This window comes from Sinocyclocheilus grahami, unplaced genomic scaffold, assembly GCF_001515645.1.
Source record: "Sinocyclocheilus grahami isolate Dianchi unplaced genomic scaffold, SAMN03320097.WGS_v1.1 scaffold1052.1, whole genome shotgun sequence".
NCBI lineage: Eukaryota > Metazoa > Chordata > Actinopteri > Cypriniformes > Cyprinidae > Sinocyclocheilus > Sinocyclocheilus grahami.
The window spans coordinates 158,926-173,889 of record NW_015506231.1 but is presented as its reverse complement, the minus strand read 5'-3'; the positions used below and the strand labels follow the sequence as shown (position 1 = coordinate 173,889).

The 14,964-nt window shown below is 35.7% G+C and overlaps 3 protein-coding genes across 3 annotated transcripts in view; 2 read left to right on the top strand and 1 right to left on the bottom strand.

The window, feature by feature from the left end:
- LOC107566157 (putative methyltransferase DDB_G0268948) overlaps positions 1–695 on the bottom strand; it is a 2,912-nt gene extending 2,217 nt beyond the window's left edge. Inside the window, exons 1-2 of the mRNA XM_016251529.1 lie at positions 341–695; positions 82–242 (exon numbers count right to left, since the gene is read on the bottom strand). Of these exons, the coding sequence (XP_016107015.1) occupies positions 82–242; positions 341–451 (272 nt within the window). The 5' untranslated portion in view covers positions 452–695. The remainder of the gene's footprint in view (positions 1–81; positions 243–340) is intronic.
- Positions 696–5,869: 5,174 nt separating this feature from the next.
- LOC107566156 (uncharacterized) lies at positions 5,870–8,436 on the top strand. Its single transcript, XM_016251528.1, has 6 exons — positions 5,870–5,939; positions 6,350–6,586; positions 6,844–7,170; positions 7,455–7,772; positions 7,911–8,027; positions 8,336–8,436. The coding sequence occupies exons 1-6, from the start codon at positions 5,876–5,878 to the stop codon at positions 8,434–8,436; spliced, it is 1,164 nt and encodes a 387-aa protein (XP_016107014.1). The 5' UTR covers positions 5,870–5,875.
- A 409-nt stretch (positions 8,437–8,845) lies between these two features.
- LOC107566155 (uncharacterized) lies at positions 8,846–14,391 on the top strand. Its single transcript, XM_016251527.1, has 10 exons — positions 8,846–8,849; positions 11,898–11,936; positions 12,050–12,286; positions 12,514–12,840; positions 12,978–13,295; positions 13,454–13,558; positions 13,780–13,845; positions 13,962–14,036; positions 14,105–14,133; positions 14,323–14,391. The coding sequence occupies exons 1-10, from the start codon at positions 8,846–8,848 to the stop codon at positions 14,389–14,391; spliced, it is 1,269 nt and encodes a 422-aa protein (XP_016107013.1).
- The last annotated feature ends 573 nt before the right edge of the window (positions 14,392–14,964 follow it).

The window sequence follows — 14,964 nt, the reverse complement described above, 5'->3', positions numbered from 1 at the left end:
ATATATATATATATATATATATATATATATATATATATAAGCTGTCACACATGCAGTAACACCCAATTCAGGTTTGCCTACCTGTAAGAGATGTTTGGAATATTAACATGTTTCCTCCCCATCTCCAGTTGAGCAGGACTGATGTCTGTCCCTACCACACAAGTAAAATGTGGTGCTAAGAGCAACGTTCCCTGCCCTGACCCACAACCAACATCTACTGCCAGGTCATTGGCTGAATTTTTCTGAGAAAATGCAGTAAACAATATATCCAAATGTAAATAAAATGACAAAGATGGCAGGCTGATGAATAAACAACAACAAACAGTAATAGAAGTCCTACATTATTCCTGTGGAACTGTAGAACCTTGTCGATGAGCTCTTCAGAAGGAGAAATTCGGTACTTCCAGTATGAGTCTGCATGTTCTTTATCCTCAAACAAACGTACAGCCATTTTTGAGCGCTGTACAAGTGCACTAAACACTGAGAGACAGTATCAGCTGTGCCAATAGCACTAAGCTGTTTAAAACATTCCTTCGAGGCAACCGTAATGTGCTCAGTTTGCTAATGAGGACTTGAGCCTCACACACAGACATTTTTTCACATTCACTCTGGAGTAAAGACTAAAGGTTCTTTCAAAGTTAATAAACATCTCCTAAGCAATGACCAGAAAAGAATCAAAGGTTTCCAGTATGAATGAAAATATAAGAGTACATGAAAAAATTAAAGTACAGAAAGGCATAATGCTTATCTGTTGATGTTGATATTGCTGAAGAACAACAGGTTCATGGAATAAAGAATTGTTTCTGTGAATGTGAAGTGTGGGTGTTAAGAAGGATTTATTTACATTTTTACAAAACCTAGATTGAGTAAACATTTCTGTGGCATCCAGGGAATTTTTTACTGTTCATGTGAACAAACTTCAAAAATGAAAAAAAAGGATTTTATTGTTATTTTAAACAACATTACATCAATGCCTGCATGTTTTAGAGTAAATTATTTCGAATTAATATTATGCAACATCATAATGCATAGTGCAAATAATAAATTGTTTATATTTTCAGAATCTTTCATGTGAAATTATGAAAAATATTGTGTTTGTAAGCCCACAGATTTGCTAACAACTTGATTAACAAAGGGAAATCAAATCTTTCACAGGAACTACAGTAGCTAAACACCTGGGATGATAGTACAGGTGAAGTGGGTCATGTGATTGAGTCATGTGTCACTCAGGTTTACATGCAAGCACACAGAAGTACTTCATTATAAAGTCGACTTTGGCCTCTGTTGATGACACTTTCATCTCCTCTAGAATCCTGGAACAGAATAAGTGACAAGCAAACATACCATCAACATGATAAAGGCCAAAAAGCACATTTCCTTTAATAAGAATCTTACAGTCTAATTTTGTGTTACAAACAATCAACATTGCATGACAGTAAAAGCGGCTGAAATGTTGAAGTTCTTCAAAAAGAAGTAATTACCGTGATGTTGTTCTCTCCAACAGTTGCAGCGCTTAGATCGGCTCTCAGATAGGCTTGGTACATGGAGAATGTCTGAATAAAACCAATTACATTCTTGGTGCTCAGCTGCTGCTTTAATGGAATTATTTCAATCCTTACAAAACTGTTAGAATCTACAACTGCAACTCATATCAAGGATGACATTAATATAATATAATATATTAATATTATTAATATAATATAAACATAAAAATATGTTTTTAGAATAAATGTTATTTTTAAAAAAGCAGTGTATAAACAAAATACAATGTTTTATTTTACACACAAATGCCACCTATACAAAAGAAAGTAAATGTGATAAGCAGATTTGTGCAGAGGTTCGTTGACACACAGTTAATTGTTCATTCACCTCTTTTTATCTGGGAAGGGTATGGTTTCAAATAAGATCTTTAGCTTATTGTTGGCCCCAGTTATCTTACTGCTTGTGTAATTGTAATTGCTAATCGCTTTACCTAGCAGGATAAATTAATACAAGAGTGCAGTTATTCTATGAGCATATTTAACCTTTAGTGAAATGGTTTGCAAAAGTAAGTTGATAAACATGCATTCAGTAAGCTAAGGCTTTTGCATTTACATATTAAACGGGGTCAAATTATTATTAAACCTGCTCTCTAGATACTCATTTATATAAATACACAGTTATGGTATAGGCTTACTTCCTCATATATGTTATTAAGTCGATCACCACAAGATTCATAGTGTATTTTCATATTGTCTCCATAGCCAAGAGAGCCAAGCAGCCACGCGGCTTCAAAACACGTGTGGCCTCCTTTATGAAACATTCAGTGTCAAACCAATGAGCCACAGACACAGCCATCAGCAGATCCACTGTGCCATCTGGGAATGGCAGCTCCTCTGCTGTGCCTACTGTCATTTAATAAACATGATACGGAGAGACCACAATAATCATTTTTTTTCTTTCAGGGTTATACAAAAGGTATAATGGTACATTGTTCCATATCTTTTACGTTATGAGATAAAAATTAAGTCATGGGACAAGATTTATGTTTTTTTTAAGGAAGAGTAGAAACATGCATTCCTGACCTGTAGCTGAGGTTAGGGAAGCCTAGCACTGCTCTTGCCTGCTCCACCTGAGATTCACTGACGTCAATGCCCACCACCATCTCAAAATACGCCGTCAGGGTACGAGAGTTCTGCCCCGTTCCACAGCTAGCTGATGGGGCTTTCCTTTATGTGAAGCATGTTTTTACCATTAAACCTTATATGGGAGAACAGCTTATTTATTTTTTCACACATTAAATATAAAGTAAATAATTAGACAAATGCTATATAACAATTTCTTTTGTGTTACGTCGGAGGTGTTAAGTTATGAGTTTCCAACATTTGCACTTCTGACTTGTCTCTGGTGGTAACTGTTACGGAACTGCTCAGAGACTGAGTGAGGATCCAAATGCAGTGTTTATTAGAAAACTCCAGAATCAAAATCAGACAGCAGGCAAGGGTCAACACAGGCAAAGAGTCCAAAAACCAAGATACATAGAAACGCTCAGAGATGCAGTGCAACACTTACAAGACTTCGCAAAGAATGACAAACTAAACCAGACTTATATAGGTGCAAAGAGTGAGTGTTGATGAGTCCGGGCAAAGGATTATGGGAAATTAAGTTTTTGATGGAGTGGTAAAGTCCCGGATGGGGTGCCCTCTAGCGACGCTCACGGGCACTCCAGCTAGAGATCATGACAGAGCCCCCCCCCCTTAAGGAGCGAATTCCAGACGCTCCACTATCACTCCATGGTGGAGTTGACGGAGGGAGGAACCATGAAGGTGACACTGGAGGTATTAGGGGTCCGACTGATGGAGACGGTGGAAGAGGAGCCCAAGGCGGAGACAGAGAACCGAAGAGCCAGGGTGACACTGAGAGATCGGAGGACCATGGTGGAGCCGACAGCTCTGGCGACCGAGGTGCAGGTGGGGATCCAGAAGGCCGCGGTGGAGCCGGAGCGACTGAGAACCAAGGCGGAGCTGGAGGGAGAGAGGAGCCCGGCGGAGCCGGAGGGACGAGGCGAAGCCCGAGAAATGTAGTCCTGAGGCGAAGGCGGGTCAACGAATGACCAAGGTGGAGCCGGAGGAATGAGGAAGCCTGGTGGAGTGATGGGCCACAGTGGAGATGAGGGAGCATGGAGCCAAGGCGACACCAAAGGGTAGACGGACCGAAGTGGAGTCCGAGTCTCAAAGGCCAGCGGAGAAACATCATCTGTACTGCTGGATCCATTATTGGCGAAGTCTTCTGTTACGGAACTGCTCAGAGACTGAGTGAGGATCCAAATGCAGTGTTTTTTAGAAAAGTCCAGAATCAAAATCAGACAGCAGGCAAGGGTCAACACACAGGCAATCAGTCCAACTAAACAAGGCAGAGAACACAGGCAAAGAGTCCAAAAACCAAGATACATAGAAACAGGAGAACCGCTCAGCGATGCAGTGTAACACTTACAAGACTTCGCAAAGAATGACAAACTAAACCAGACTTTTATATGGTGAGCAGACAGGGTAAATGAGACACAGGTGCAAAGAGTGAGTGTTGATGAGTCCGGGCAAACGATTATGGGAAATTAAGTTTTTGATGGAGTGGTAAAGTCCGGGATGGGGTGCCCTCTAGTGAAGCTCACTGGCGCTCCAGCTAGAGGTCATGACAGTAACTTAGAAACAGTATGGTGTTAACATGATTTATTGGACATGGTAAAATGGCAATAAACCCCACTGTGATTTCGTATACAATCTAAATATATTTTATATATATTAATTTATATATATATATATATAAATTTTTTGTGGTATAAATATAATTACAACCACCTTAGAATGTTATTTTTATGGTTTATTATTATAATTATTATTACAATAATGTATTAAAATTGTTTTATAATGTATGTGCTCCATATTTTGGAAGGGTCTCTCCAAACAAAGTTACCAAACAAACATGCAGTGATTCAGCTTTTGTGCACACGACACCAACATGTCAGACTGTTGCGCTCAAAACGTACCTAATAATAACACGACCGTCTTACCTTTTTGTCCAGATAATGGAGAACAAGCTTCTTCAGCTCATCAGGTGGACCAAATCAATATTTTTGATAGAGGAAGGCATGTCGTTTCTCTTCAAACAATCTTTCAGTCATCTTCACTGTGACTTCAGAGCGAATCTTCAGAGCAAATAACTGGACATCTGCTGAGAAGTTAATCATTACTGGACATTACAAACACAGACCAATATAAAGTTGGTTCGACGTTTGACATTTGTCAAGAGATTCAGCCTCGGAAATCTTCAATAGTTCTTTAACGATTTAGCACAAGGACAAGAAACATAATGTGTTATAATTGTTTTCAAATGTAGAAGAGAACACACAATGTGTTTTATTTGTTTTAATCTGCCTTAAGGTATTGTAATTGATAGACTTTATAGTTATAATGTAAAAGTGCAGGATAGGGACCGTCTGCAAAGTGCAAAACCAAGAGCAAAAAGCACAATTATTCCACTTAAATGCTTCACTTGTGAGATGTATAAAAATAAATCTCAGATCTAAGGGGTGTGACTTATTAATTAAATGTAATAAGACTTTGCACTGTGGCAACTACGTTGCTATGGACGATGGACGTCGCCATATTTGATATTTACTTTCTCGTGTCAGATTAACATTTATCGCGAGAATAGAAAATGGGCTTCGTTCTTATTTTAATTTGACTGTAATTTAAACAGAGAAGGAAGATTAAAAATAATATTGTCACACTGAACGTGTTACAATTGTGTGTACTCTTAGACTGCCTCATACAAAGAAATACTTTATCTGTTACATAACATGTATTATAAGTGCTTTTCCTTTTTTAATTTTGTGTAAGTAGTTGCACAGACATGTACTTTGAAAATGTGTTTACATACATCACCAATAGAGGGCAGCAGTCAACACGCTGTGATCTAGATTCTAGAAGATGGAAGCACCTAAACACACAGAAGCTGTTTGCTATGGTCATTAATGGACATTACCTAAGTTGCAAGTGTTATAACATTATTTAAAAATGTGCCATTTTCAACAATCCTGTTCCCAAATAGCTACTGAAAAAATACATTAGCTGAACCACATGGCTATTTAAAATGCCAGTATTTTTCTGTATTTAGTTACATAACACTCATTGATGATCATATTTAATGTAAGTACCTCCATATCATTCCATATTATAACATATTTCAAGACCATCCATTTGCAGTAATATGCCACAACATTTGTTTGTACCAGATGTTTGAACCCATTTCTAAAAACCTCTCCTTTCGTTTCCTCTTTCTCTGCATGACAAGACTGATACTTCTTCATCCTCTCTAAAATAAGACTGAACACAACACCATGCATATCATCTCAATTGTTTTATTAATGTTGAAAACTGGGTTTTGTTACAAATCTCAAGAAGGTGAGTATTACAAGCCTGAACCTAAATAAACAATTGCCTATACTGTATATTTTCATGCTTTTGCTTGCTTGTTTTGTTGAATGAGTTGATTCTGTTAAGAAACATATCCGTCATGTTTAGCTGAGAAGGATATTTGAAATAGTCTTAAACATCATTACTGTAATTTAAATTTACCAATTTTAATTCTCTGTGTTTGTACCATAATTTAATTATGTAAATCTGGCCAGGTAACTACAACATAATATAATATTATTTAATATGTGAGTAACGCTTGTGGCTGTAATAATGTGATTAAGTAACCCTTACCAAACCTCAAATCATAATTCTAATCTTTCAATCTTTCCAATCAATTGTTGTAATACAACAACCCTGGTATTTGTTCACTCTGTTTTAATTTCACTTCTTCAAAGTTCAGCATGGATCTGACGTGTCTTTGCGATGTGACGTTCCTCTCCTGTCTAAATCCTCCACATTGCACTGGGAGAAAGATGGAGAACAAACACCCAACACCACTCTGATATACAACAACTCTACCTACATCCTCTTACACACTGTTGATGAACGCAGTGAAGGGAAATATTACTGTAGATTGATGAAAGATGGAAGCATACAAACTGTTAGGATTCACACACTTAATGTCACTCCATGTAAGTACATTCAGTTGTGTGTACACAGTCATAGTGATCTCCAAATTGCTGTTCCAAAGTATGTGATTAATTACATTTTTTAAAACATTGCATATTGTATATAATCAAAGAACTTCTCCAGTCTATTGTTAATGCAACAGGTTTGAATGTGTCGAAGTGTGAATACGATATTTTCAGTGGATAATGACTGAAACTGCTATTTAAGTTACTTGGTACACTACTTTTTCCACAAAACTATACTCTCTATATTTTTCCAGATTCACAGAATAAAAGGCATACAATTTACAGGCAAAGTGCCAATAATAGTGGTGTATCACTGATCTGCAAGTCTAAAAAGAACTACCACAGGTTAAGGTGGACATGGGAACAGAGCCCTAATTCACAGATTGATCTGATAGCCGTAGAAAAAGGAAGAGAAGTTCAAATAAAAGGACCAATTAAACCAGGAAGAAATTCTTCTACTACATACACTGGTCATTTTTTTATCTTTCACATCTCACCTGTGAACTTCAATTATAGTGGGACATACAGGTGTATTACTGAAACAACAATCTACACAACCACAATACTACGCACCATCAGAGGTTTGTAACAAATTTACATTGTTTTCTCACTTACATGCAACATTTTGTTCTCAGCTGTTTAAAGGGATGTTTCCGTTTCAATAATACTCCTTAACAATTAACAATTTTGTATCGATGCAACAATATTTAGAGAGATGGTTGGGTGCAATTCAGTGAGTGAGAATTAGTTAAACAACTAACATTGCGTGTATTGCATTTAAGGTGTGTTGAACCTGTAATATATTCCTTTATTTTTATACATTTTAATCAATATTCCTCCAAATGTAAAACCTCATTGATTTCAGTCTCGATGGAGCCCCCTGATGATGTGTTGAGGAGTCACTCAGTGGTTCTTACCTGTGAGGTTTCTGAAGTAACTGATTCAGTAACGCTGGTCTGGCTCAGGATGGAGGGGAAGAGAGGAGTGCTGGTCAAACAGCAAATTATGACAAAAAAAATAAACAACATGTTACGTCTCAAAGTGAATCTAGCCAGCTATGAAACGGACTGGCAGTGTGCAGTTTTTACTGAGAATACACTCAGAGCTCTGGCCCCTATAACAATCAATCTTACCTCATCAAATACAAATGCTCCAACAGAAAGCTCAACTGTAACAAACCAAGGTAATATTTTTGAACCATTAATATACAATATTTTTTACTTTAACACAGAATGAATGCTCAAAATATAAATGTAAAAATAAAATGTATCACTGTGTAATCATGACACTGTTGTAATTATCTGGCTCAACATGTCTGGAGAAGACACCATGACAAAGGACAGTCATCTACAAATCGAGATCATCGTGGCTTGTGTTGTTACTGTCAGTGTGCTGATTCTGCTGGGACTTCTAGTTTTTAAATGTCAGCGAAAAACAGGTGAGCGCATCTCAGAGACAGTATATGAAGGAGAACATTGTCCAAATGAATTGGTCAAATTGTAACATTCTCTATGGGAAGTGAATGAAAGTCCTGTCTTTCATTTCAAATTGCTAATTGCCTTTTTACAGAGACATTGCCTATTAGTACACACATGCTTATTAGCTGGATCAGGCTAAAAGATGCAGCTTAAACTTAATTCATATCTAAAAATGTTTTACATGTTTAAGTGTCCATTTTGTCCACTGAATATTTTCCTGATTGTGATGAGTTTTGAAATACGAGATGCTGTCATATTGTTTCACTAGATGAAGGTCACGTCACTGGATTCAAATCACAAGAAGATGAGGACATCCATTATGCTTCAGTGACAGTAGCAGGATCTATTCATGGTAAGACAGACGTTTAATTGACTTCTCTGTGTTCTATATAGTGAGAAATCTATGTTAAATCTATGACTGATTTTATTTCCAGGAGCTGACAAGTGTTTTAAAAGAAATCATGCAAGTTCAGAGGTCAGCTAATCAGATTGTCATTTTGATTTGTTAATGATACGCATGCTATAAATGTTTGTGATTTATTTGCAATGTATGTCTCAATATCTACAGGACAGAAATGATGCAGTCATCTACTCAGAAATTAAAGCACAGTGAGCCTTGACACTGGGAGCTCATATTTCATTTATTTTAAATTTATTATTGAATGGAATTGAAAACACAAAATGAATCTTGTATTAATGATAGCATGCTACCCATCCATTATTTTGGTACTTTACATTAAAACACAAGACTAATGAACCATGCATGCTTAAGTACATTATGGGTGTGCTCAGTCTGTAAGCAAAGGGTCTTTGGGTTTCACTTGAATTGGAAACATAAATGCATCACCAACACTATCTCTGAGTATAATCAGACCAATATGTTCACAGAAAGAAACCTCAGTGTGGTTTCATGACACACAACTGTGTTAAATGTAGCATAGTATTTCCTGTAATGGAAAAATCTAAGATGATTTAGCTTTGCAACAAATGTTTCAACTAACTAAAAGTCAAAAAGAAAAAAAAAATTGAATTGCAAGAATTTTAAACAGTGAAATATTCATAACAATAAAAATGAAAATTATTTAATTGCCTATGTGCACTGAAGCCTATAGAAAGTAATTTTAATTGCTAATTTTGAGGTGAGCTGGAATGTTGTCAGGCACAACAGCATGGATTAATCAAATATATGAAGAAGAAGAAGAAGAATGTTTCTTAAACCTCCTGTCTAACTATAATCAAATCAGACCAACACTAAGAACATATTACTGTAACATGAAAATTAGTTTCAAACACCTACTTAAAAACTTACAGTAGTGTTACATTTTACTCTAATTCAGTTATATTGTAGTTTCATACAAATTATTATATAATTTTTTTATTGGAAAAAAATGTAAAGTTTTAATTTAATTTAAAGGGGTCCTATTATGCTCTTGATTTTATTTTGGAGGTGTACTAGAACAGACTCTCATACTAGATAGTTCGAAAAACATTATTTTTCACATATTTACATTTTACACATATTACAACACTCTCTCCCCAGTCTGGCATGAACGGCTTGAATAGTTCCTGTATCAAATGAAGGCTTCTGAAATACGAAATGTGCTGTGATTGGTTAGCTGGGCCAGTGTGTGTTGGGATGGGTTAGCTGGGCCAGTGTGTGTTGGGATGGGTTAGCTGGGCCAGTGTGTGTTGGGATGGGTTAGCTGGGCCAGTGTGTGTTGGGATGGGTTAGCTGGGCCAGTGTGTGTTGGGATGGGTTAGCTGGGCCAGTGTGTGTTGGGATGGGTTAGCTGGGCCAGTGTGTGTTGGGATGGGTTAGCTGGGCCAGTGTGTGTTGGGATGGGTTAGCTGGGCCAGTGTGTGTTGGGATTGGCAGCACTCGGCGCCTGGTCGGGAAATGTCATGCCCCTTACCACTGCGAGCTTCAGAGTAAATACTGCTTCAAAATCAAATCAATTTTAGCGTGATTTAAACCCGGATGATTATAACCAGTACCACTCCAAGTTCGTCTGCCTTGGGAAAGCTAGCGTGTCTCCAACATAGTGATAACACTCGTTGCCTTCTCTAGTGCAGCTCAACCAGGTCTCGTCCCATTCGTCGGTATTTGTGATATCACAAATCCCGGAAAATATGCGTTGTAGTCCAAACGAGTCGTTCGTTGTAGTTTTTGAAAAGTGAATTAAATAAAATTTCTCCTTTTGAATTGACTTTTGAGCTTTGTAACTTTGCAGATCTTTTTTATGCTCAAACAGCAACATTACAGACTAACTAAAGTTGAAAAAGCGTAATAGGACCCCTTTCATTTTTTTCATTTAATTTCACTGAAAAACCTTAAGAAGGCTGCATGTTCCCCCTGTGACAAGTACATAATTTCATAATTAATACTTTCAGCAAATGTGACAGTAAAGTATTTTGTAATGTTGCAAAAAAAATCTGTTTCAAATAAATTTAAACTTTCTATTCACCCGAAAAATCCTTAAAATGACAATTTTCACAAAAATATTAAGCAGCACAAATGTTTTAACATTGATAATAATAAGACATGTTTATTGAGCAAATCAGCATATTACAATGATTTCTGAATGATCATGTGACACAAAAGACTTGGAGAAATGGCTGCTGAAAATTCAGCTTTAACATCACAGGAATAAATAAATAAAAAAAAGCATTCAAATAGAAAATTTTCATTTTAAGATGTAATAATATTTTTGTTATTTAGACTGTACTTTTGATCAAATTGATGCAGCCTTAGTAAGCATAACTTCTTTCAAAAACATTTTAAAAAATCTTACTGACCCCAATCTTTTGGTAAGTTGGTACAGACAGTTGTGAGTGTAGATCTTTTTTTAGAGAAACCTAAAGATGGTTCATATTTGCTGCTCTGGGAATTAGCTAATTGAGAAAACCAGACTAATCTAAAAATAATATTTCATTATTATTGTTATTATTTAATAGTAGTTAATAATAGTTTTCAAACATGCCATTCTATTTATGCAAGATAACCTAAATGGGTTTATTAGAGACATTTGTATAAAATGTACAAACAGAAGAGTTTAAAATACTCTCTTTTTTCTTGAAGATAGATTGTTAGAACATTTATTCCATGTAAGTTAACATGGCAAAATAAATTACTTCTTCATCTCTCTGTATGAAAATTTTGCTTAAAATTGATGAGCTGACTGTTTTCTATTGCATAGAGATTTCTGACTATTGCACCGCCCAGTAAAAGTTTCTGGCTAGCACTTTCTTTAAACTCTTCAGAGTGCATCACTTTATCTGAGGCACTGGAAAGAAGAATCATGCCGCTTACACATTTTACAATCTTTATTTTGATGTGTGGATTTTATTCCCAATTTCATGCTATCGGTGAGTCTCACTTTATCTACTGATCATATCAAAAGGAAGAATATTCTTTCTAGATATTTTAATTCTTCCCTCTTATGCAGCTTGTTGATCAACACAATGTCAATTCTAATTAGAAATTAATAAATTATAGAATGATTTAATAATGTTGAAGCCATTTGAAAAAAAATAATTTATGTACAGTAATCTGCAGTTTCATATCCACTGTTATTAAATTCAAATTAAATATCTAAAGCTGTAAATGTTTTATTCAAAACTATTTAACCTAAACATGTCTATGTCAGTGTGTGATTAACAACCACTACAGACAACCAGTTTTATTTATAAAGCATACAATCTTAGCCTCTCTTTGTTCAAATATTTTGAAAATGCTGGTGAAAACATACTGAATTTGTGTCCTCAGCAAGGTTTGTTGGTTTTATCTTGCAGTGTTTGTAGTTGTAATTGTAATTGTTTTTCTTTCACAGCACATCCACCAATTCAAACTGTTCAGACCCAAAATAAAGGTTGGTTGATTTTCTGTACAGCAACAATTAAAAAATAAATAAATAAAAGTTTTTAACGTTAGAAAGATATTTGCAGTTTCTCACACTCCTTTCTAATATTCTGGTTCTCAAAGTTCAGCATGGATCTGACGTGTCTTTGCGATGTGACGTTCCTCTCCTGTCTAAATCCTCCACATTGCACTGGGAGAAAGATGGAGAACAAACACCCAACACCACTCTGATATACAACAACTCTACCTACATCCTCTTACACACTGTTGATGAACGCAGTGGAGGGGAATATTACTGTAGATTGATGAAAGATGGAAGAGTACAAACGGTTAGGATTCACAAACTTAATGTTACTTCAAGTAAGTACATTTTTACGTTATTATGTTATTCTTACGTTAAATCTGTGTTTATGCCTGTTGTATGCCTAAACTATAGGTTAAATGTGCAGAAGTCATTAAAAAATAAAGAAAATAAGGTTTAGGCCTAAAGACAGTGCTTTTCACAAATATGTTTAGAAATGAACTATGTACTAACTGAGATAGATGTATTTACCGAAACTCACCAGGTTACCTAACTGTTTTTCCAGATTCACATAGTAAAAGTCAAACCATTTACAGACAAAGCTCCAGTAATAGCGATGTATCACTGATCTGCAAGTCTATCAAAATATATAAGAACTGGACGTGGACCTGGGAGTCAAGTTCTAATTCACAGACTGATCTGATAGCTGTTGAAAATGGAGGAGAAGTTCAAATAAAAGGACCAATTGAACCAGGAAGAGGTTCTTCAACAACATACAATAGTCAAGCTTTTATCTTTCACTTCTCACCTGTGAACTTCAATTATAGTGGGACATACAAGTGTATTACTGAAACAACAATATACACAACCACAATACTACGCACCATCAGAGGTTTGTGAAATAGATAAATTAATAATAATAAATACATAGATTTTTCACTTACATTTGATCATCAGACATCCAAAACTGTATTTTTTTTAATGTGTTCAGTGCATTTAAAAAGTAATTCATGTTATTGTTGATTTCAGTCTCGATTGAGCCCCCTGATGATGTGTTGAGGAGTCACTCAGTGGTTCTTACCTGTGAGGTTTCTGAAGTAACTGATTCAGTGACGCTGGTCTGGCTCAGGATGGAGGGGAAGAGAGGAGTGCTGGTCAAACAGCAACTTGTGACAAAAAAAATAAACACCATGTTACATCTCAAAGTGAATCTAGCCAGCTATGAAACGGACTGGCAGTGTGCAGTTTTTACTGAGAATACACTCAGAGCTCTGGCCCCTATAACAATCAATCTTACCTCATCAAATACAAATGCTCCAACAGAAAGCTCAACTGTAACACGCCAAGGTCATATTTTCATCCATTAATCCATCCATTATCACTGTATTTTCACCTTAACTCAGAATGAAATTGTATGCTCAAGATGTACATTGTAAATGTTCTAGCTCATCCTCAGATGTAATTAACACCTTTAATTTATTAATAAAGTCTTCATTTAATTTCAGTAATCAACAAACAGGCAAACACTACATTGTCCTGTGTTTTGACTCTATTTACTGGGATTCTGCTTGGAGCTCTATTGTATTACTGCTACAGGAAACGAATGTCAGGTACAAAAACAATCAAATAATCAGCCATTCATCAATTGTACATCTTTAAAAAAATATTCTCTTTTGAATCTTTTCACAGCACATGATGGAACAGTCCTTTCTTTCTTTCTTTCTTTCTTTGTTTGTTTGTTTGTTTGTTTGTTTGTTTCTTTCTTTCTTTCTTTCTTTCTTTCTTTCTTTCTTTCAAAGTGTAACTCTTGCTGTGTTTGCAATCATTTCAGTGCACTCTGACCCTCAGGAGTCTGAACCAGTCTATATCAATATCAGCCAAATGAGGGATGACAGAGGTATTTAAATCAACAAAATATTTTTTGTAGCATCGATATAGAAACACTCAGTCAACCCTAGCATCATGTTGACTGTTGTTCACAAGCTTGATCTACTTTTCTTCATCCTCTTCCAGTAGAGCGCAGCAGCACACCAGAAAACAGAGAAAAGAGTCATGAAATATACCATAATATAAGAAGAAACAGATATGGTAAGATCAGTTTCATTCAGGAATTCCAAAATTTCAGCATAATCTCATAATTATCGTTTTGTCAGCAGGAAAAGGAAACATGTATAAAAGAGATGAGGTGAGTGAAGATGTTAATTAAAATTATGCATCTGTTAATATACAGTTCAAAACAGTATATGTATATATGAATATAATGTATATATTTTACATTTAAGTAATGATGTTAACTTATTGTTCTGACAATTAGAATTGTCCCTTTCCCCAAAAATTGTTTATGTTTTTGCTATTAATTTATCTTGTCTTTCAGACACCAGTTACATCAGACAGTGTGACCTACGCGACAATTCATTTCAACAAATCCAGGTTTCAGACTTAAAAATATAACTCCTCCAGTCTATAATGAAAACCTGAGGGAGACACAATTTCATAAAACGTTTTATTTTTTCTATGAACCTCGAACTATTAACTCACAGAGAAAGTATAAACATTTTCTTTATTAAACAGCAGATGGCGCTGTCTGGTTACAGAAGACAAACACATTTAGAGGTTCTCAGACCTAACTGTCTTCATTAAACCACCACCACAAATATTAATCCTACTGACTGAAACTGGATAATTGCATCCTGTTATTAATGTTGTGTTAGTCACATTTGTAAAAGCAACAACTAAGCAGACAAATATTATTATGATTTTGAGTTTGTTGTATTATAGGTGCCTTCATATATATGCATGCATGCTGGTGAAATGGCCATTTGATGGGACTGTTTGAAAACATGATTGAATAGTAGTAATAATAATAACAATAATAAAGTATAAGTACAAAAAAGGATAATGCAGTTACATCCTCTTCTCTCTCACTCTCTCTGTTTGTCACTTTCATCCTCCTGGAATCCACCCAGAGCATGCTGCTTCAATGTACTTCAATCTAAAACACAAAAGTGTGGAAAAA